The 23,332-nt window shown below is 59.2% G+C and overlaps 1 protein-coding gene across 1 annotated transcript in view; it reads left to right on the forward strand.

Moving 5' to 3' along the window:
• LOC121274450 (DC-STAMP domain-containing protein 2-like) overlaps nt 1-23,332 on the forward strand; it is a 186,321-nt gene that overhangs the window by 141,368 nt on the left and 21,621 nt on the right. The window contains exon 11 of the mRNA XM_041181786.1: nt 634-764. Coding sequence (XP_041037720.1) covers nt 634-764 — 131 coding nt within the window. The remainder of the gene's footprint in view (nt 1-633; nt 765-23,332) is intronic.

Consider the following 23,332-nt stretch of genomic DNA (forward strand, 5'->3'; position numbering starts at 1 on the left):
AGTACTGACCCTCCGACAGTGCGGCACTCCCTCAGTACTGACCCTCCGACAGTGCGGCATTCCCTCAGTACTGACCCTCCGACAGTGCGGCACTCCCTCAGTACTGACCCTCCGACAGTGAGTCACTCCCTCAGTACTGACCCTCCGACAGTGCGGCACTCCCTCAGTACTGACCCTCCGACAGTGCGGCACTCCCTCAGTACTGACCCTCCGACAGTGCGGCACTCCCTCAGTACTGACCCTCCGACAGTGCGGCACTCCCTCAGTACTGACCCTCCGACCGTGCGGCACTCCCTCAGTACTGACCCTCCGACAGTGCTGCACTCCCTCAGTTCTGACCCTCCGACAGTGCGGCACTCCCTCAGTTCTGACCCTCCGACAGTGCGGCACTCCCTCAGTACTGACCCTCGGAAATTGCGGTGCTCCCTCATTACTGACACTTGGAAGCACCAGATTTGGAATTTCTGTTTGATTGTCTGGAATGGCGACTGGAACCCATGAGCTTGTGAATCCTAACGTGAGATTGTGACCCACTGAGGCACGCCTGACACCCCTAGCAGAGAGGTGTAGCTGAGTTGTTGGAGGTGGGTGAGTGATTAACTCTTGAACCCCTTCTGTCTCTGTTCCCTTCAGGAACGCATCTGCTACCTGTATAACCAGATCACCTCCAAACGCAAGTCACTGCTGAATGCGCTCTTCCGATCCGTGCAGAAGAACTCCACTGATGCCGGTCACACAAACATCATCCTTGTCCTGGCAGCCAGGTAAGGCTCATTGTAGCCTAAATTGCACCAACCCTCAGCACAGAAACAGGCCATTTGGCCCCTCTGCTCCGTGTTGCTGTTTCTGAGGCACAAGAGCCTCCTCCCCCCCACACTCTCCTTCTCACCCCCATCAACATATCCTTCTATTCCTCTCTCCCTCATGTGTTTATCCAGCTTCCCACCTTCAGTTCATCTCTGCCATTCACCTCGACCACTCCCTCTGGGAGCAAGTCCCACATTCTCCCCACTCCCCGTGGGACAGAGTCCCACATTCTCCCCACTCCCCGTGGGACAGAGTCCCACATTCTCCCCACTCCCCGTGGGACAGAGTCCCACATTCTCCCCACTCCCCGTGGGACAGAGTCCCACATTCTCCCCACTCCCCGTGGGACAGAGTCCCACATTCTCCCCACTCCCCGTGGGACAGAGTCCCACATTCTCCCCACTCCCCGTGGGACAGAGTCCCACATTCTCCCCACTCCCCGTGGGACAGAGTCCCACATTCTCCCCACTCCCCGTGGGACAGAGTCCCACATTCTCCCCACTCCCCGTGGGACAGAGTCCCACATTCTCCCCACTCCCCGTGGGACAGAGTCCCACATTCTCCCCACTCCCCGTGGGACAGAGTCCCACATTCTCCCCACTCCCCGTGGGAGCGAGTCCCACATTCTCCCCACTCCCCGTGGGACAGAGTCCCACATTCTCCCCACTCCCCGTGGGACAGAGTCCCACATTCTCCCCACTCCCCGTGGGACAGAGTCCCACATTCTCCCCACTCCCCGTGGGACAGAGTCCCACATTCTCCCCACTCCCCGTGGGACAGAGTCCCACATTCTCCCCACTCCCCGTGGGACAGAGTCCCACATTCTCCCCACTCCCCGTGGGACAGAGTCCCACATTCTCCCCACTCCCCGTGGGACAGAGTCCCACATTCTCCCCACTCCCCGTGGGACAGAGTCCCACATTCTCCCCGCGGGAGCGAGTCCCACATTCTCCCCACTCCCCGCGGGAGCGAGTCCCACATTCTCCCCACTCCCCGTGGGAGCGAGTCCCACATTCTCCCCACTCCCCGTGGGAGCGAGTCCCACATTCTCCCCACTCCCTGTGGGAGCGAGTCCCACATTCTCCCCGTGGGAGCGAGTCCCACATTCTCCCCACTCCCCGTGGGAGCGAGTCCCACATTCTCCCCGTGGGAGCGAGTCCCACATTCTCCCCACTCCCCGTGGGAGCGAGTCCCACATTCTCCCCACTCTCTGGGTAAAGCAGTTTCTCCTGAATTTCCCATCGGATGACTGTCTGATATCGATGGCCGCCTCATTCTGGTCTCTCCCCCCAACCTCGACAAGTGGAAACATCTTCTCTGTGTTGATTCTATCGAAGCCCTTTCAGGATTTTAAAGCCATGAGCGGGAAGGTAGATGGAAGGTTGTCTTTATTACAAGGGGAATGGAATATAAAAGTTCGGAGTTTTATTGCAGTTGTACACTGCCTTGGTGAGCCGTCATCTGGAGTACTGTGTACAGTTTTGATCTGTTCATTGGGGAAAATAAATAATTGCTTCAGACGCAGTTCAGAGAAGGTTCACTGCGCTGATTCCTGGGATGAAGGGGGTTTGTCTAAGCAGGAAAGATTGAGTTGTTTGGGCCTTTACCCATTGGAGTTTAGAAAAATGAGAGGGGATCTTATTGAAACAAATAAGATTCTGAGGGGGTTTGACAGGGTGGATGCTGGGAAGATGTTTCCCCCCATCATGGGGGAATCTAGAATGAGGAGGGGGGCACAGTTTCAGAATAAGGGTTCTCCCATTGAAGACGGAGATGAGGAGGAATTTCTTCTCTCAGAGGGTGGTCAGTCTGTGGAATTCTCCCTCCCAGAGACCAGTGGGGGCCGGGTCACTGAATATATTCAAGGCTGAGGTAAGCAGATTTCTGATCGACCAGGGGGTCAAGAGTTATGGAGGGTGACATGCAAGAAAGTGGAGTTAAGGGCACAATCAGATCACCCATGAACGTGTTGAATGGAGCAGGCTCGAGGGTCGGAATAGCCTACCCCTGCTCCTAAGTTGTACGTACAAATGTCACCCATCTATCTAGAGAAACAAGTCCCAGCCTGTTCCATATTTCTTGATGCTTGTAAACTCTCAGTTCTGGTATTGTCCTTATGAAGGTTTTTTGCACATTCTTCAGTGCCTCGAAACCCTCGATACCTCATGACTTTCCCTCCGACAGTGCGGCACTCCCTCAGTACTGACCATCCGACAGTGCGGCACTCCCTCAGTACTGACCCTACGACAGTGCGACACTCCCTCAGTACTGTCCCTCCGACAGTGCGGCACTCCCTCGGTACTGACCCTCCGACAGTGCGGCACTCCCTCGGTACTGACCCTCCGACAGTGCGGCACTCCCTCGGTACTGACCCTCCGACAGTGCGGCACTCCCTCGGTACTGACCCTCCGACAGTGCGGCACTCCCTCGGTACTGACCCTCCGACAGAGCGACACTCCCTCGGTACTGACCCTCCGACAGAGCGACACTCCCTCGGTACTGACCCTCCGACAGTGCGGCGCTCCCTCGGTACTGACCCTCCGACAGTGCGGCGCTCCCTCAGTACTGACCCTCCGACAGTGCGGCGCTCCCTCAGTACTGTCCCTCCGACAGTGAGGCGCTCCCTCAGTACTGTCCCTCCGACAGTGCGGCACTCCCTCAGTACTGACCCTCCGACAGTGCAGCACTCCCTCAGTACTGACCCTCCGACAGTGCGGCACTCCCTCAGTACTGACCCTCCCACAGAGCGGCACTCCCTCAGTACTGACCCTCCGACAGAGCGGCACTCCCTCAGTACTGACCCTCCGACAGTGCGGCACTCCCTCAGTACTGACCCTCCGACAGTGCGGCACTCCCTCAGTACTGACCCTCTGACATTGTGGCGCTCCCTCAGTACTCAACTTCTGACAGTGGGATGATCCCTCAGTATTTATGCTCTGACAGTGCGGCACTCCCTCAGTGCTGACCCACCGACAATGCAGTGCTCCCTCAGTACTGACCCTCCGATGGTTCTTTGCTCCCACATTACTGACCCTCCAACAGTGTGGCACTCCCTCAGTACTGACCCTCCGACAGTGCGGCACTCCCTCAGTACTGACCCTACGACAGTGCGGCACTCCCTCAGTACTGACCCTACGACATTGTGGCGCTCCCTCAGTACTCAACTTCTGACAGTGGGATGATCCCTCAGTATTTATACTCTGACAGCGCGGCACTCCCTCAGTGCTGACCCACCGACAATGCAGCTCTCCCTCAGTGCTGACCCACCGACAGTGCAGCTCTCCCTCAGTGCTGACCCACTGACAGTGCAGCTCTCCCTCAGTACTGACCCACCGACAGTGCAGCTCTCCCTCAGTACTGACCCACTGACGGTGCAGCTCTCCCTCAGTACTGACCCACTGACGGTGCAGCTCTCCCTCAGTACTGACCCACTGACGGTGCAGCTCTCCCTCAGTACTGACCCACTGACGGTGCAGCTCTCCCTCAGTACTGACCCACTGACGGTGCAGCTCTCCCTCAGTACTGACCCACTGACGGTGCAGCTCTCCCTCAGTACTGACCCACTGACGGTGCAGCTCTCCCTCAGTACTGACCCACTGACGGTGCAGCTCTCCCTCAGTACTGACCCACTGACGGTGCAGCTCTCCCTCAGTACTGACCCACTGACGGTGCAGCTCTCCCTCAGTACTGACCCACTGACGGTGCAGCTCTCCCTCAGTACTGACCCACTGACGGTGCAGCTCTCCCTCAGTACTGACCCACTGACGGTGCAGCTCTCCCTCAGTACTGACCCACTGACGGTGCAGCTCTCCCTCAGTACTGACCCACTGACGGTGCAGCTCTCCCTCAGTACTGACCCACTGACGGTGCAGCTCTCCCTCAGTACTGACCCACTGACGGTGCAGCTCTCCCTCAGTACTGACCCACTGACGGTGCAGCTCTCCCTCAGTACTGACCCACTGACGGTGCAGCTCTCCCTCAGTACTGACCCACTGACGGTGCAGCTCTCCCTTAGTACTGACCCAATGACGGTGCAGCTCTCCCTCAGTACTGACCCACTGACGGTGCAGCTCTCCCTCAGTACTGACCCACTGACGGTGCAGCTCTCCCTCAGTACTGACCCACTGACGGTGCAGCTCTCCCTCAGTACTGACCCACTGACGGTGCAGCTCTCCCTCAGTACTGACCCACTGACGGTGCAGCTCTCCCTCAGTACTGACCCACTGACGGTGCAGCTCTCCCTCAGTACTGACCCACTGACGGTGCAGCTCTCCCTCAGTACTGACCCACTGACGGTGCAGCTCTCCCTCAGTACTGACCCACTGACGGTGCAGCTCTCCCTCAGTACTGAGCCACTGACGGTGCAGCTCTCCCTCAGTACTGAGCCACTGACAGTGCAGCTCTCCCTCAGTACTGAGCCACTGACAGTGCAGCTCTCCCTCAGTACTGAGCCACTGACAGTGCAGCTCTCCCTCAGTACTGAGCCACTGACAGTGCAGCTCTCCCTCAGTACTGAGCCACTGACAGTGCAGCTCTCCCTCAGTACTGAGCCACTGACAGTGCAGCTCTCCCTCAGTACTGAGCCACTGACAGTGCAGCTCTCCCTCAGTACTGAGCCACTGACAGTGCAGCTCTCCCTCAGTACTGAGCCACTGACAGTGCAGCTCTCCCTCAGTACTGAGCCACTGACAGTGCAGCTCTCTTTCAGTACTGAGCCACTGACAGTGCAGCTCTCTTTCAGTACTGACCCACTGACAGTGCAGCTCTCCCTCAGTACTGACCCACTGACAGTGCAGCTCTCCCACAGTACTGACCCACTGACAGTGCAGCTCTCCCTCAGTACTGACCCAGTGACAGTGCATCTCTCCCTCCTTACTGACCCACTGACAGTGCAGCTCTCCCTCAGTACTGACCCACTGACAGTGCAGTTCTCCCTCAGTACTGACCCACTGACAGTGCAGCTCTCCCTCAGTACTGACCCACTGACAGTGCAGCTCTCCCTCAGTACTGACCCACTGACAGTGCAGCTCTCCCTCAGTACTGACCCACTGACAGTGCAGCTCTCCCTCAGTGCTGACCCACTGACAGTGCAGCTCTCCCTCAGTGCTGACCCACTGACAGTGCAGCTCTCCCTCAGTACTGACCCACTGACAGTGCAGCTCTCCCTCAGTACTGACCCACTGACAGTGCAGCTCTCCCTCAGTACTGACCCACTGACAGTGCAGCTCTCCCTCAGTACTGACCCACTGACAGTGCAGCTCTCCCTCAGTACTGACCCACTGACAGTGCAGCTCTCCCTCAGTACTGACCCACTGACAGTGCAGCTCTCCCTCAGTACTGACCCACTGACAGTGCAGCTCTCCCTCAGTACTGACCCACTGACAGTGCAGCTCTCCCTCAGTACTGACCCACTGACAGTGCAGCTCTCCCTCAGTACTGACCCTACGACAGTGCGACACTCCCTCAGTACTGTCCCTCCGACAGTGCGGCACTCCCTCGGTACTGACCCTCCGACAGTGCGGCACTCCCTCGGTACTGACCCTCCGACAGTGCGGCACTCCCTCGGTACTGACCCTCCGACAGTGCGGCACTCCCTCGGTACTGACCCTCCGACAGTGCGGCACTCCCTCGGTACTGACCCTCCGACAGTGCGGCACTCCCTCGGTACTGACCCTCCGACAGAGCGACACTCCCTCGGTACTGACCCTCCGACAGTGCGGCGCTCCCTCGGTACTGACCCTCCGACAGTGCGGCGCTCCCTCAGTACTGACCCTCCGACAGTGCGGCGCTCCCTCAGTACTGTCCCTCCGACAGTGAGGCGCTCCCTCAGTACTGTCCCTCCGACAGTGCGGCACTCCCTCAGTACTGACCCTCCGACAGTGCAGCACTCCCTCAGTACTGACCCTCCGACAGTGCGGCACTCCCTCAGTACTGACCCTCCGACAGAGCGGCACTCCCTCAGTACTGACCCTCCGACAGAGCGGCACTCCCTCAGTACTGACCCTCCGACAGTGCGGCACTCCCTCAGTACTGACCCTCTGACATTGTGGCGCTCCCTCAGTACTCAACTTCTGACAGTGGGATGATCCCTCAGTATTTATGCTCTGACAGTGCGGCACTCCCTCAGTGCTGACCCACCGACAATGCAGTGCTCCCTCAGTACTGACCCTCCGATGGTTCTTTGCTCCCACATTACTGACCCTCCAACAGTGTGGCACTCCCTCAGTACTGACCCTCCGACAGTGCGGCACTCCCTCAGTACTGACCCTACGACAGTGCGGCACTCCCTCAGTACTGACCCTACGACATTGTGGCGCTCCCTCAGTACTCAACTTCTGACAGTGGGATGATCCCTCAGTATTTATACTCTGACAGCGCGGCACTCCCTCAGTGCTGACCCACCGACAATGCAGCTCTCCCTCAGTGCTGACCCACCGACAGTGCAGCTCTCCCTCAGTGCTGACCCACTGACAGTGCAGCTCTCCCTCAGTACTGACCCACCGACAGTGCAGCTCTCCCTCAGTACTGACCCACCGACAGTGCAGCTCTCCCTCAGAACTGACCCACCGACAGTGCAGCTCTCCCTCAGAACTGACCCACCGACAGTGCAGCTCTCCATCAGTACTGACCCACCGACAGTGCAAATCTCCCTCAGTACTGACCCACCGACAGTACAGCTCTCCCTCAGTACTGACCCACTGACAGTGCAGCTCTCCCTCAGTACTGACCCACTGACAGTGCAGCTCTCCCTCAGTACTGACCCACTGACAGTGCAGCTCTCCCTCAGTACTGACCCACTGACAGTGCAGCTCTCCCTCAGTACTGACCCACTGACAGTGCAGCTCTACCCACTGACGGTGCAGCTCTCCCTCAGTACTGACCCACTGATGGTGCAGCTCTCCCTCAGTACTGACCCACTGACGGTGCAGCTCTCCCTCAGTACTGACCCACTGACGGTGCAGCTATCCCTCAGTACTGACCCACTGACGGTGCAGCTCTCCCTCAGTACTGACCCACTGACGGTGCAGCTCTCCCTCAGTACTGACCCACTGACGGTGCAGCTCTCCCTCAGTACTGACCCACTGACGGTGCAGCTCTCCCTCAGTACTGACCCACTGACGGTGCAGCTCTCCCTCAGTACTGACCCACTGACGGTGCAGCTCTCCCTCAGTACTGACCCACTGACGGTGCAGCTCTCCCTCAGTACTGACCCACTGACGGTGCAGCTCTCCCTCAGTACTGACCCACTGACGGTGCAGCTCTCCCTCAGTACTGACCCACTGACGGTGCAGCTCTCCCTCAGTACTGACCCACTGACGGTGCAGCTCTCCCTCAGTACTGACCCACTGACGGTGCAGCTCTCCCTCAGTACTGACCCACTGACGGTGCAGCTCTCCCTCAGTACTGACCCACTGACGGTGCAGCTCTCCCTCAGTACTGACCCACTGACGGTGCAGCTCTCCCTCAGTACTGACCCACTGACGGTGCAGCTCTCCCTCAGTACTGACCCACTGACGGTGCAGCTCTCCCTCAGTACTGACCCACTGACGGTGCAGCTCTCCCTCAGTACTGACCCACTGACGGTGCAGCTCTCCCTCAGTACTGACCCACTGACGGTGCAGCTCTCCCTCAGTACTGACCCACTGACGGTGCAGCTCTCCCTCAGTACTGACCCACTGACGGTGCAGCTCTCCCTCAGTACTGACCCACTGACGGTGCAGCTCTCCCTCAGTACTGACCCAATGACGGTGCAGCTCTCCCTCAGTACTGACCCACTGACGGTGCAGCTCTCCCTCAGTACTGACCCACTGACGGTGCAGCTCTCCCTCAGTACTGACCCACTGACGGTGCAGCTCTCCCTCAGTACTGACCCACTGACGGTGCAGCTCTCCCTCAGTACTGACCCACTGACGGTGCAGCTCTCCCTCAGTACTGACCCACTGACGGTGCAGCTCTCCCTCAGTACTGACCCACTGACGGTGCAGCTCTCCCTCAGTACTGACCCACTGACGGTGCAGCTCTCCCTCAGTACTGACCCACTGACGGTGCAGCTCTCCCTCAGTACTGAGCCACTGACGGTGCAGCTCTCCCTCAGTACTGAGCCACTGACGGTGCAGCTCTCCCTCAGTACTGAGCCACTGACGGTGCAGCTCTCCCTCAGTACTGAGCCACTGACAGTGCAGCTCTCCCTCAGTACTGAGCCACTGACAGTGCAGCTCTCCCTCAGTACTGAGCCACTGAAAGTGCAGCTCTCCCTCAGTACTGAGCCACTGACAGTGCAGCTCTCCCTCAGTACTGAGCCACTGACAGTGCAGCTCTCCCTCAGTACTGAGCCACTGACAGTGCAGCTCTCACTCAGTACTGAGCCACTGACAGTGCAGCTCTCCCTCAGTACTGAGCCACTGACAGTGCAGCTCTCTTTCAGTACTGAGCCACTGACAGTGCAGCTCTCTTTCAGTACTGACCCACTGACAGTGCAGCTCTCCCTCAGTACTGACCCACTGACAGTGCAGCTCTCCCTCAGTACTGACCCACTGACAGTGCAGCTCTCCCACAGTACTGACCCACTGACAGTGCAGCTCTCCCTCAGTACTGACCCACTGACAGTGCAGCTCTCCCACAGTACTGACCCACTGACAGTGCAGCTCTCCCTCCTTACTGACCCACTGACAGTGCAGCTCTCCCTCAGTACTGACCCACTGACAGTGCAGTTCTCCCTCAGTACTGACCCACTGACAGTGCAGCTCTCCCTCAGTACTGACCCACTGACAGTGCAGCTCTCCCTCAGTACTGACCCACTGACAGTGCAGCTCTCCCTCAGTACTGACCCACTGACAGTGCAGCTCTCCCTCAGTGCTGACCCACTGACAGTGCAGCTCTCCCTCAGTGCTGACCCACTGACAGTGCAGCTCTCCCTCAGTACTGACCCACTGACAGTGCAGCTCTCCCTCAGTACTGACCCACTGACAGTGCAGCTCTCCCTCAGTACTGACCCACTGACAGTGCAGCTCTCCCTCAGTACTGACCCACTGACAGTGCAGCTCTCCCTCAGTACTGACCCACTGACAGTGCAGCTCTCCCTCAGTACTGACCCACTGACAGTGCAGCTCTCCCTCAGTACTGACCCACTGACAGTGCAGCTCTCCCTCAGTACTGACCCACTGACAGTGCAGCTCTCCCTCAGTACTGACCCACTGACAGTGCAGCTCTCCCTCAGTACTGACCCACTGACAGTGCAGCTCTCCCTCAGTACTGACCCACTGACAGTGCAGCTCTCCCTCAGTACTGACCCACTGACAGTGCAGCTCTCCCTCAGTACTGACCCACTGACAGTGCAGCTCTCCCTCAGTACTGACCCACTGACAGTGCAGCTCTCCCTCAGTACTGACCCACTGACAGTGCAGCTCTCCCTCAGTACTGACCCACTGACAGTGCAGCTCTCCCTCAGTACTGACCCACTGACAGTGCAGCTCTCCCTCAGTACTGACCCACTGACAGTGCAGCTCTCCCTCAGTACTGACCCACTGACAGTGCAGCTCTCCCTCAGTACTGACCCACTGACAGTGCAGCTCTCCCTCAGTACTGACCCACTGACAGTGCAGCTCTCCCTCAGTACTGACCCACTGACAGTGCAGCTCTCCCTCAGTACTGAGCCACTGACAGTGCAGCTCTCCCTCAGTACTGACCCACTGACAGTGCAGCTCTCCCTCAGTACTGACCCACTGACAGTGCAGCTCTCCCTCAGTACTGAGCCACTGACAGTGCAGCTCTCCCTCAGTACTGAGCCACGGACAGTGCAGCTCTCCCTCAGTACTGACCCACTGACAGTGCAGCTCTCCCTCAGAACTGACCCACTGACAGTGCAGCTCTCCCTCAGTACTGAGCCACGGACAGTGCAGCTCTCCCTCAGTACTGACCCACTGACAGTGCAGCTCTCCCTCAGTACTGACCCACTGACAGTGCAGCTCTCCCTCAGTACTGACCCACTGACAGTGCAGCTCTCCCTCAGTACTGACCCACTGACAGTGCAGCTCTCCCTCAGTACTGACCCACTGACAGTGCAGCTCTCCCTCAGTACTGACCCACTGACAGTGCAGCTCTCCCTCAGTACTGACCCACTGACGGTGCAGCTCTCCCTCAGTACTGACCCACTGACGGTGCAGCTCTCCCTCAGTACTGACCCACTGACGGTGCAGCTCTCCCTCAGTACTGACCCACTGACGGTGCAGCTCTCCCTCAGTACTGACCCACTGACGGTGCAGCTCTCCCTCAGTACTGACCCACTGACGGTGCAGCTCTCCCTCAGTACTGACCCACTGACGGTGCAGCTCTCCCTCAGTACTGACCCACTGACGGTGCAGCTCTCCCTCAGTACTGACCCACTGACGGTGCAGCTCTCCCTCAGTACTGACCCACTGACGGTGCAGCTCTCCCTCAGTACTGACCCACTGACGGTGCAGCTCTCCCTCAGTACTGACCCACTGACGGTGCAGCTCTCCCTCAGTACTGACCCACTGACGGTGCAGCTCTCCCTCAGTACTGACCCACTGACGGTGCAGCTCTCCCTCAGTACTGACCCACTGACGGTGCAGCTCTCCCTCAGTACTGACCCACTGACGGTGCAGCTCTCCCTCAGTACTGACCCACTGACGGTGCAGCTCTCCCTCAGTACTGACCCACTGACGGTGCAGCTCTCCCTCAGTACTGAGCCACTGACGGTGCAGCTCTCCCTCAGTACTGAGCCACTGACGGTGCAGCTCTCCCTCAGTACTGAGCCACTGACAGTGCAGCTCTCCCTCAGTACTGAGCCACTGACAGTGCAGCTCTCCCTCAGTACTGAGCCACTGACAGTGCAGCTCTCCCTCAGTACTGAGCCACTGAAAGTGCAGCTCTCCCTCAGTACTGAGCCACTGACAGTGCAGCTCTCCCTCAGTACTGAGCCACTGACAGTGCAGCTCTCCCTCAGTACTGAGCCACTGACAGTGCAGCTCTCCCTCAGTACTGAGCCACTGACAGTGCAGCTCTCCCTCAGTACTGAGCCACTGACAGTGCAGCTCTCTTTCAGTACTGAGCCACTGACAGTGCAGCTCTCTTTCAGTACTGACCCACTGACAGTGCAGCTCTCCCTCAGTACTGACCCACTGACAGTGCAGCTCTCCCACAGTACTGACCCACTGACAGTGCAGCTCTCCCTCAGTACTGACCCACTGACAGTGCAGCTCTCCCTCCTTACTGACCCACTGACAGTGCAGCTCTCCCTCAGTACTGACCCACTGACAGTGCAGTTCTCCCTCAGTACTGACCCACTGACAGTGCAGCTCTCCCTCAGTACTGACCCACTGACAGTGCAGCTCTCCCTCAGTACTGACCCACTGACAGTGCAGCTCTCCCTCAGTACTGACCCACTGACAGTGCAGCTCTCCCTCAGTGCTGACCCACTGACAGTGCAGCTCTCCCTCAGTGCTGACCCACTGACAGTGCAGCTCTCCCTCAGTACTGACCCACTGACAGTGCAGCTCTCCCTCAGTACTGACCCACTGACAGTGCAGCTCTCCCTCAGTACTGACCCACTGACAGTGCAGCTCTCCCTCAGTACTGACCCACTGACAGTGCAGCTCTCCCTCAGTACTGACCCACTGACAGTGCAGCTCTCCCTCAGTACTGACCCACTGACAGTGCAGCTCTCCCTCAGTACTGACCCACTGACAGTGCAGCTCTCCCTCAGTACTGACCCACTGACAGTGCAGCTCTCCCTCAGTACTGACCCACTGACAGTGCAGCTCTCCCTCAGTACTGACCCACTGACAGTGCAGCTCTCCCTCAGTACTGACCCACTGACAGTGCAGCTCTCCCTCAGTACTGACCCACTGACAGTGCAGCTCTCCCTCAGTACTGACCCACTGACAGTGCAGCTCTCCCTCAGTACTGACCCACTGACAGTGCAGCTCTCCCTCAGTACTGACCCACTGACAGTGCAGCTCTCCCTCAGTACTGACCCACTGACAGTGCAGCTCTCCCTCAGTACTGACCCACTGACAGTGCAGCTCTCCCTCAGTACTGACCCACTGACAGTGCAGCTCTCCCTCAGTACTGAGCCACTGACAGTGCAGCTCTCCCTCAGTACTGAGCCACTGACAGTGCAGCTCTCCCTCAGTACTGAGCCACTGACAGTGCAGCTCTCCCTCAGTACTGAGCCACTGACAGTGCAGCTCTCCCTCAGTACTGAGCCACTGACAGTGCAGCTCTCCCTCAGTACTGAGCCACTGACAGTGCAGCTCTCCCTCAGTACTGAGCCACTGACAGTGCAGCTCTCCCTCAGTACTGAGCCACTGACAGTGCAGCTCTCCCTCAGTACTGACCCACTGACAGTGCAGCTCTCCCTCAGTACTGACCCACTGACAGTGCAGCTCTCCCTCAGTACTGAGCCACTGACAGTGCAGCTCTCCCTCAGTACTGAGCCACGGACAGTGCAGCTCTCCCTCAGTACTGACCCACTGACAGTGCAGCTCTCCCTCAGAACTGACCCACTGACAGTGCAGCTCTCCCTCAGTACTGAGCCACGGACAGTGCAGCTCTCCCTCAGTACTGACCCACTGACAGTGCAGCTCTCCCTCAGTACTGACCCACTGACAGTGCAGCTCTCCCTCAGTACTGACCCAATGACAGTGCAGCTCTCCCTCAGTACTGACCCACTGACAGTGCAGCTCTCCCTCAGTACTGACCCACTGACAGTGCAGCTCTCCCTCAGTACTGACCCACTGACGGTGCAGCTCTCCCTCAGTACTGACCCACTGACAGTGCAGCTCTCCCTCAGTACTGACCCACTGACGGTGCAGCTCTCCCTCAGTACTGACCCACTGACGGTGCAGCTCTCCCTCAGTACTGACCCACTGACGGTGCAGCTCTCCCTCAGTACTGACCCACTGACGGTGCAGCTCTCCCTCAGTACTGACCCACTGACGGTGCAGCTCTCCCTCAGTACTGACCCACTGACGGTGCAGCTCTCCCTCAGTACTGACCCACTGACGGTGCAGCTCTCCCTCAGTACTGACCCACTGACGGTGCAGCTCTCCCTCAGTACTGACCCACTGACGGTGCAGCTCTCCCTCAGTACTGACCCACTGACGGTGCAGCTCTCCCTCAGTACTGACCCACTGACGGTGCAGCTCTCCCTCAGTACTGACCCACTGACGGTGCAGCTCTCCCTCAGTACTGACCCACTGACGGTGCAGCTCTCCCTCAGTACTGACCCACTGACGGTGCAGCTCTCCCTCAGTACTGACCCACTGACGGTGCAGCTCTCCCTCAGTACTGACCCACTGACGGTGCAGCTCTCCCTCAGTACTGACCCACTGACGGTGCAGCTCTCCCTCAGTACTGACCCACTGACGGTGCAGCTCTCCCTCAGTACTGAGCCACTGACGGTGCAGCTCTCCCTCAGTACTGAGCCACTGACGGTGCAGCTCTCCCTCAGTACTGAGCCACTGACAGTGCAGCTCTCCCTCAGTACTGAGCCACTGACAGTGCAGCTCTCCCTCAGTACTGAGCCACTGACAGTGCAGCTCTCCCTCAGTACTGAGCCACTGAAAGTGCAGCTCTCCCTCAGTACTGAGCCACTGACAGTGCAGCTCTCCCTCAGTACTGAGCCACTGACAGTGCAGCTCTCCCTCAGTACTGAGCCACTGACAGTGCAGCTCTCCCTCAGTACTGAGCCACTGACAGTGCAGCTCTCCCTCAGTACTGAGCCACTGACAGTGCAGCTCTCTTTCAGTACTGAGCCACTGACAGTGCAGCTCTCTTTCAGTACTGACCCACTGACAGTGCAGCTCTCCCTCAGTACTGACCCACTGACAGTGCAGCTCTCCCACAGTACTGACCCACTGACAGTGCAGCTCTCCCTCAGTACTGACCCACTGACAGTGCAGCTCTCCCTCCTTACTGACCCACTGACAGTGCAGCTCTCCCTCAGTACTGACCCACTGACAGTGCAGTTCTCCCTCAGTACTGACCCACTGACAGTGCAGCTCTCCCTCAGTACTGACCCACTGACAGTGCAGCTCTCCCTCAGTACTGACCCACTGACAGTGCAGCTCTCCCTCAGTACTGACCCACTGACAGTGCAGCTCTCCCTCAGTGCTGACCCACTGACAGTGCAGCTCTCCCTCAGTGCTGACCCACTGACAGTGCAGCTCTCCCTCAGTACTGACCCACTGACAGTGCAGCTCTCCCTCAGTACTGACCCACTGACAGTGCAGCTCTCCCTCAGTACTGACCCACTGACAGTGCAGCTCTCCCTCAGTACTGACCCACTGACAGTGCAGCTCTCCCTCAGTACTGACCCACTGACAGTGCAGCTCTCCCTCAGTACTGACCCACTGACAGTGCAGCTCTCCCTCAGTACTGACCCACTGACAGTGCAGCTCTCCCTCAGTACTGACCCACTGACAGTGCAGCTCTCCCTCAGTACTGACCCACTGACAGTGCAGCTCTCCCTCAGTACTGACCCACTGACAGTGCAGCTCTCCCTCAGTACTGACCCACTGACAGTGCAGCTCTCCCTCAGTACTGACCCACTGACAGTGCAGCTCTCCCTCAGTACTGACCCACTGACAGTGCAGCTCTCCCTCAGTACTGACCCACTGACGGTGCAGCTCTCCCTCAGTACTGACCCACTGACGGTGCAGCTCTCCCTCAGTACTGACCCACTGACGGTGCAGCTCTCCCTCAGTACTGACCCACTGACGGTGCAGCTCTCCCTCAGTACTGACCCACTGACGGTGCAGCTCTCCCTCAGTACTGACCCACTGACGGTGCAGCTCTCCCTCAGTACTGACCCACTGACGGTGCAGCTCTCCCTCAGTACTGACCCACTGACGGTGCAGCTCTCCCTCAGTACTGACCCACTGACGGTGCAGCTCTCCCTCAGTACTGACCCACTGACGGTGCAGCTCTCCCTCAGTACTGACCCACTGACGGTGCAGCTCTCCCTCAGTACTGACCCACTGACGGTGCAGCTCTCCCTCAGTACTGACCCACTGACGGTGCAGCTCTCCCTCAGTACTGACCCACTGACGGTGCAGCTCTCCCTCAGTACTGACCCACTGACGGTGCAGCTCTCCCTCAGTACTGACCCACTGACGGTGCAGCTCTCCCTCAGTACTGACCCACTGACGGTGCAGCTCTCCCTCAGTACTGACCCACTGACGGTGCAGCTCTCCCTCAGTACTGACCCACTGACGGTGCAGCTCTCCCTCAGTACTGACCCACCGACAGTGCAGCTCTCCCTCAGTACTGACCCACCGACAGTGCAGCTCTCCCTCAGTACTGACCCACCGACAGTGCAGCTCTCCCTGAGTACTGACCCACCGACAGTGCAGCTCTCCCTCAGTACTGACCCACCGACAGTGCAGCTCTCCCTCAGTACTGACCCACCGACAGTGCAGCTCTCCCTCAGTACTGACCCACTGACAGTGCAGCTCTCCCTCAGTACTGACCCACTGACAGTGCAGCTCTCCCTCAGTACTGACCCACTGACAGTGCACCTCTCCCTCAGTACTGACCCACTGACAGTGCAGCTCTCCCTCAGTACTGACCCACTGACAGTGCAGCTCTCCCTCAGTACTGACCCACTGACAGTGCAGCTCTCCCTCAGTACTGACCCACTGACAGTGCAGCTCTCCCTCAGTACTGACCCACTGACAGTGCAGCTCTCCCTCAGTACTGACCCACTGACAGTGCAGCTCTCCCTCAGTACTGACCCACTGACAGTGCAGCTCTCCCTCAGTACTGACCCACTGACAGTGCAGCCCTCCCTCAGTACTGACCCACTGACAGTGCAGCTCTCCCTCAGTACTGACCCACTGACAGTGCAGCTCTCCCTCAGTACTGACCCACTGACAGTGCAGCTCTCCCTCAGTACTGACCCACTGACAGTGCAGCTCTCCCTCAGTACTGACCCACTGACAGTGCAGCTCTCCCTCAGTACTGACCCACTGACAGTGCAGCTCTCCCTCAGTACTGACCCACTGACAGTACGGCACACACTCAGTATTGACCCTCCGACAGTGTGGCGCTCCCTCATTACTGACCCTCTCATGCTGCGGCACTCCCTTAGCACTGGCCATCCCACAATGCGGCACACCCTCAGTACTGACCCTCCTACAGTGCGGCACTCCGTCATTACTGACCTTCCGATAGTTTGGGGCACCCTCTGTACTGACCCTCCGACAGTGCGGCGATCCATCAGTATTTATCATCTGACAGTGCGGCACTCCCTCCGTACTGACCCTCCGACAGTGTGGCAGTCCCTCCGTACTGACCCTCCGACAGTGCAGCACTCCCTCAGCACTGACCCTCCGACAGTGCAGCACTTCCTCAGTACTGACCCACCAACATTGCTTTGCTCCCTCAGTACTCACCCTCCGACACTGCGGCACTCCCTCACTACTGACCCTACAACAGTGCGGCACTCCCTCAGTACTGACCCTCCGACAGTGCAGCTCTCCCTTAGCGCTGAACCTCCGACAGTGCGGCACTCCCTCAGTACTGACCCTCCGACAGTGTGGCACTCCCTCAGTACTGACCCTCCGACAGTGCAGCACTCCCTCAGTACTGACCCTCCGACAGTGCGGCACTCCCTCAGTACTGACCATCCGACAGTGTGGCACTTCTTCAGTACTGACTGTCCGACAGAGTAGCCCTCCCTCACTACTCACCATCCCACAGTGCAGCACTCCCTCTGTACTGACCCCCCTGACAGTGAGGCACTCCCTCATTAAAGACCTTTCGACAGTACCGCACTCCCTCATTTCTGACCCTCTGACAGTGCGGCGTTCCCTCAGTACTGACCCTCCGACCATGCAGCACTCCCTCAATACTGACCCTCTGACAATGCGGCACTCCCTCAATACTGACCCTCTGACAATGCGGCACTCCCTCAGTACTGACCCTCCGAAAGTGCCGCATTCCCTCAGTGCTGACCCTCCGACAGTGCGGCTCTCCCTCATCGCTGACCCTCCGACAGTGCGGCTCTCCCTTAGCGCTGACCCTCCGACAGTGCGGCTCTCCCTCAGTACTGACCCTCCGAAAGTGCCGCATTCCCTCAGCGCTGACCCTCCCACGGTGCGGCTCTCCCTCAGCGCTGACCCTCCGACGGTGCGGCTCTCCCTCAGCGCTGACCCTCCGACGGTGCAGCTCTCCCTCAGTACTGACCCACTGACGGTGCAGCTCTCCCTCAGTACTGACCCACTGACGGTGCAGCTCTCCCTCAGTACTGACCCACTGACGGTGCAGCTCTCCCTCAGTACTGACCCACTGACGGTGCAGCTCTCCCTCAGTACTGACCCACTGACGGTGCAGCTCTCCCTCAGTACTGACCCACTGACGGTGCAGCTCTCCCTCAGTACTGACCCACTGACGGTGCAGCTCTCCCTCAGTACTGACCCACTGACGGTGCAGCTCTCCCTCAGTACTGACCCACTGACGGTGCAGCTCTCCCTCAGTACTGACCCACTGACGGTGCAGCTCTCCCTCAGTACTGACCCACTGACGGTGCAGCTCTCCCTCAGTACTGACCCACTGACAGTGCAGCTCTCCCTCAGTACTGACCCACTGACAGTGCAGCTCTCCCTCAGTACTGACCCACTGACAGTGCAGCTCTCCCTCAGTACTGACCCACTGACAGTGCAGCTCTCCCTCAGTACTGACCCACTGACAGTGCAGCTCTCCCTCAGTACTGACCCACTGACAGTGCAGCTCTCCCTCAGTACTGACCCACTGACAGTGCAGCTATCCCTCAGTACTGACCCACTGACAGTGCAGCTATCCCTCAGTACTGACCCACTGACGGTGCAGCTCTCCCTCAGTACTGAGCCACTGACGGTGCAGCTCTCCCTCAGTACTGAGCCACTGACGGTGCAGCTCTCCCTCAGTACTGAGCCACTGACAGTGCAGCTCTCCCTCAGTACTGAGCCACTGACAGTGCAGCTCTCCCTCAGTACTGAGCCACTGACAGTGCAGCTCTCCCTCAGTACTGAGCCACTGACAGTGCAGCTCTCCCTCAGTACTGAGCCACTGACAGTGCAGCTCTCCCTCAGTACTGACCCACTGACAGTGCAGCTCTCCCTCAGTACTGACCCACTGACAGTGCAGCTCTCCCACAGTACTGACCCACTGACAGTGCAGCTCTCCCTCAGTACTGACCCACTGACAGTGCAGCTCTCCCTCAGTACTGAGCCACTGACAGTGCAGCTCTCCCTCAGTACTGAGCCACTGACAGTGCAGCTCTCCCTCAGTACTGAGCCACTGACAGTGCAGCTCTCAATCAGTACTGAGCCACTGACAGTGCAGCTCTCCCTCAGTACTGACCCACTGACAGTGCAGCTCTCCCTCAGTACTGACCCACTGACAGTGCAGCTCTCCCTCAGTACTGACCCACTGACAGTGCAGCTCTCCCTCAGTACTGACCCACTGACAGTGCAGCTCTCCCTCAGTACTGACCCACTGACAGTGCAGCTCTCCCTCAGTACTGACCCACTGACAGTGCAGCTCTCCCTCAGTACTGACCCACTGACAGTGCAGCTCTCCCTCAGTACTGACGCACTGACAGTGCAGCTCTCCCTCAGTACTGACGCACTGACAGTGCAGCTCTCCCTCAGTACTGACCCACTGACAGTGCAGCTCTCCCTCAGTACTGACCCACTGACAGTGCAGCTCTCCCTCAGTACTGACCCACTGACAGTGCAGCTCTCCCTCAGTACTGACCCACTGACAGTGCAGCTCTCCCTCAGTACTGACCCACTGACAGTGCAGCTCTCCCTCAGTACTGACCCACTGACAGTGCAGCTCTCCCTCAGTACTGACCCACTGACAGTGCAGCTCTCCCTCAGTACTGACCCACAGACAGTGCAGCTCTCCCTCAGTACTGACCCACTGACAGTGCAGCTCTCCCTCAGTACTGACCCACTGACAGTGCAGCTCTCCCTCAGTATTGACCCACCGACAGTGCAGCTCTCCCTCAGTACTGACCCACCGACAGTGCAGCTCTCCCTCAGTACTGACCCACCGACAGTGCAGCTCTCCCTCAGTACTGACCCACCGACAGTGCAGCTCTCCCTCAGTACTGACACTCCGACAGTGCAGCTCTCCCTCAGTACTGACCCACTGACAGTGCAGCTCTCCCTCAGTACTGACCCACTGACAGTGCAGCTCTCCCTCAGTACTGACCCACTGACAGTGCAGCTCTCCCTCAGTACTGACCCACTGACAGTGCAGCTCTCCCTCAGTACTGACCCACTGACAGTGCAGCTCTCCCTCAGTACTGACCCACTGACAGTGCAGCTCTCCCTCAGTACTGACCCACTGACAGTGCAGCTCTCCCTCAGTACTGACCCACTGACAGTGCAGCTCTCCCTCATTACTGACCCACTGACAGTGCAGCTCTCCCTCATTACTGACCCACTGACAGTGCAGCTCTCCCTCAGTACTGACCCACTGACAGTGCAGCTCTCCCTCAGTACTGACCCACTGACAGTGCAGCTCTCCCTCAGTACTGACCCACTGACAGTGCAGCTCTCCCTCAGTACTGACCCACTGACAGTGCAGCTCTCCCTCAGTACTGACCCACTGACAGTGCAGCTCTCCCTCAGTACTGACCCACTGACAGTGCGGCACTCACTCTTTATTGACCCTCCGACAGTGTGGCGCTCCCTCAGTACTGACCCTCTGATGCTGCGGCACTCCCTTAGCACTGGCCATCCCACAATGCGGCACACCCTCAGTAGTGACCCTCCTACAGTGCAGCACTCCATCAGTACTGACCTTCCGATAGTTTGGGGCACCCTCTGTACTGACCCTCCGACAGTGCGGCGATCCATCAGTATTTATCATCTGACAGTGCGGCACTCCCTCCGTACTGACCCTCCGACAGTGTGGCGCTCCCTCCGTACTGACCCTCCGACAGTGCAGCACTCCCTCAGCAATGACCCTCCGACAGTGCAGCACTCCCTCAGTACTGACCCACCAACATTGCTTTGCTCCCTCAGTACTCACCCTCCGACAGTGCGGCTATCCCTCAGCGCTGACCCTCCGACAGTGCGGCTCTCCCTCAGCGCTGACCCTCCGACAGTGCGGCTCTCCCTCAGCGCTGACCCTCCGACAGTGCGGCTCTCCCTCAGCGCTGACCCTCCGACAGTGCGGCTCTCCCTCAGCGCTGACCCTCCGACAGTGCGGCTCTCCCTCAGCGCTGACCCTCCGACAGTGCGGCTCTCCCTCAGCGCTGACCCTCCGACAGTGCGGCTCTCCCTCAGCGCTGACCCTCCGACAGTGCGGCTCTCCCTCAGCGCTGAACCTCCGACAGTGCGGCTCTCCCGCAGCGCTGAACCTCCGACAGTGCGGCTCTCCCTCAGCGCTGACCCTCCGACAGTGCGGCTCTCCCTCAGCGCTGACCCTCCGACAGTCCGGCTCTCCCTCAGCGCTGACCCTCCGACAGTGCGGCTCTCCCTCAGCGCTGACCCTCCGACAGTGCGGCTCTCCCTCAGCGCTGACGCTCCGACAGTGCGGCTCTACCTCAGCGCTGACCCTCCGACAGTGCGGAACTCCTTCAGCGTTGACCATCCGACAGTGCGGCTCTTCCTCAGCGCTGACCCTCCGACAGTGCGGCTCTCCCTTAGCACTGACCCTCTGACAGTGCGGCTCTCCCTCAGCGCTGACACTCCGACATTCCGGCTCTCCCTCAGCGCTGACCCTCCGACATTCCGGCTCTCCCTCAGCGCTGACCCTCCCACGGTGCGGCTCTCCCTCAGCGCTGACCCTCCGACAGTGCGGCTCTCCCTCAGCGCTGACCCTCCGACAGTGCGGCTCTCCCTCAGCACTGACCCTCCGACAGTGCGGCTCTCCCTCAGCGCTGACCCTCCGACAGTGCGGCTCTCCCTCAGCGCTGACCCTCCGACAGTGCGGCTCTCCCTCAGCGCTGACCCTCCGACAGTGCGGCACTCCCTCAGCGCTGACCCTCCCACAGTGCGGCTCTCCCTTAGCGCTGACCCTCCCACAGTGCGGCTCTCCCTCAGCGCTGACCCTCCCACAGTGCGGCTCTCCCTCAGCGCTGACCCTCCCACAGTGCGGCTCTCCCTCAGCGCTGACCCTCCCACAGTGCGGCTCTCCCTCAGCGCTGACCCTCCCACAGTGCGGCTCTCCCTCAGCGCTGACCCTCCCACAGTGCGGCTCTCCCTCAGCGCTGACCCTCCCACAGTGCGGCTCTCCCTCAGCGCTGACCCTCCCACAGTGCGGCTCTCCCTCAGCGCTGACCCTCCGACAGTGCGGCTCTCCCTCAGCGCTGACCCTCCCACAGTGCGGCTCTCCCTCAGCGCTGACCCTCCCACAGTGCGGCTCTCCCTCAGCGCTGACCCTCCGACAGTGCGGCTCTCCCTCAGCGCTGACCCTCCCACAGTGCGGCTCTCCCTCAGCGCTGACCCTCCCACAGTGCGGCTCTCCCTCAGCGCTGACCCTCCCACAGTGCGGCTCTCCCTCAGCGCTGACACTCCCACAGTGCGGCACTCCCTCAGCACTGACCCTCCGACAGTGCGGCTCTCCCTCAGCACTGACCCTCCCACAGTGCGGCACTCCCTCAGCACTGACCCTCCGACAGTGCGGCTCTACCTCAGTACTGACCCTCCCACAGTGCCACACTCCCTCAGTACTGACCCTCCCACAGTGCGGCACTCCCTCAGTACTGACCCTCCCACAGTGCGGCACTCCCTCAGTACTGACTCTCCGACAGTGCGGCACTCCCTCAGTACTGACCCTCCGACAGTGCGGCACTCCCTCAGTACTGACCCTCCGACAGTGCGGCTCTCCCTCAGTACTGACCCTCCGACAGTGCGGCACTACCTCAGTACTGACCCTCCTACAATGCGGTGCTCCCACAGTAATGACCGTCCGATGCTGCGGCACTCCCTTAGTACTGGCCCTCCCATAGTGCGGCACTCCCTCATTACTGACTCCCCGATAGTGCAGCACTTCTCAGTACTGACCCTCCCAAATTGCGGCGCTCCCTCAGTTCTGACCCTCCGACAGTGCGGCATTCCCTCAGTACTGACCCTCCGACAGTGCTGCACTCCCTCAGTACTGACCCTCTGACAGTGCAGCACTCCCTCAGTACTGACCCTCTGAAAGTGCAGCACTCCCTCAGTACTGACCCTCCCACAGTGCGTCACTCCCTCCGTACTGACCCCCCGACAGTGCAGCAATCCCTCACTACTGACCCTCTGACAGTGCGGCTCTCCCTCACTACTGACCCTACAACAGTGCGGCACTACCTCAGCATTGACCCTCCGACAGTGCTTCACTACCTCAGTACTGACCCCCCGACAATGCGACACACCCTCACTACTGACCCTACAACAGTGCGGCACTCCCTCAGTACTGACCCTCCGACAGTGCGTCACCCCCTCAGTACTGACCCCCCGACAGTGCTACACACCCTCACTACTGACCCTACAACAGTGCGGCACTCCCTCAGCACTGACCC

The sequence above is a fragment of the Carcharodon carcharias genome (assembly GCF_017639515.1).
Source record: "Carcharodon carcharias isolate sCarCar2 chromosome 36 unlocalized genomic scaffold, sCarCar2.pri SUPER_36_unloc_3, whole genome shotgun sequence".
Classification (NCBI taxonomy): Eukaryota; Metazoa; Chordata; class Chondrichthyes; order Lamniformes; family Lamnidae; genus Carcharodon; species Carcharodon carcharias.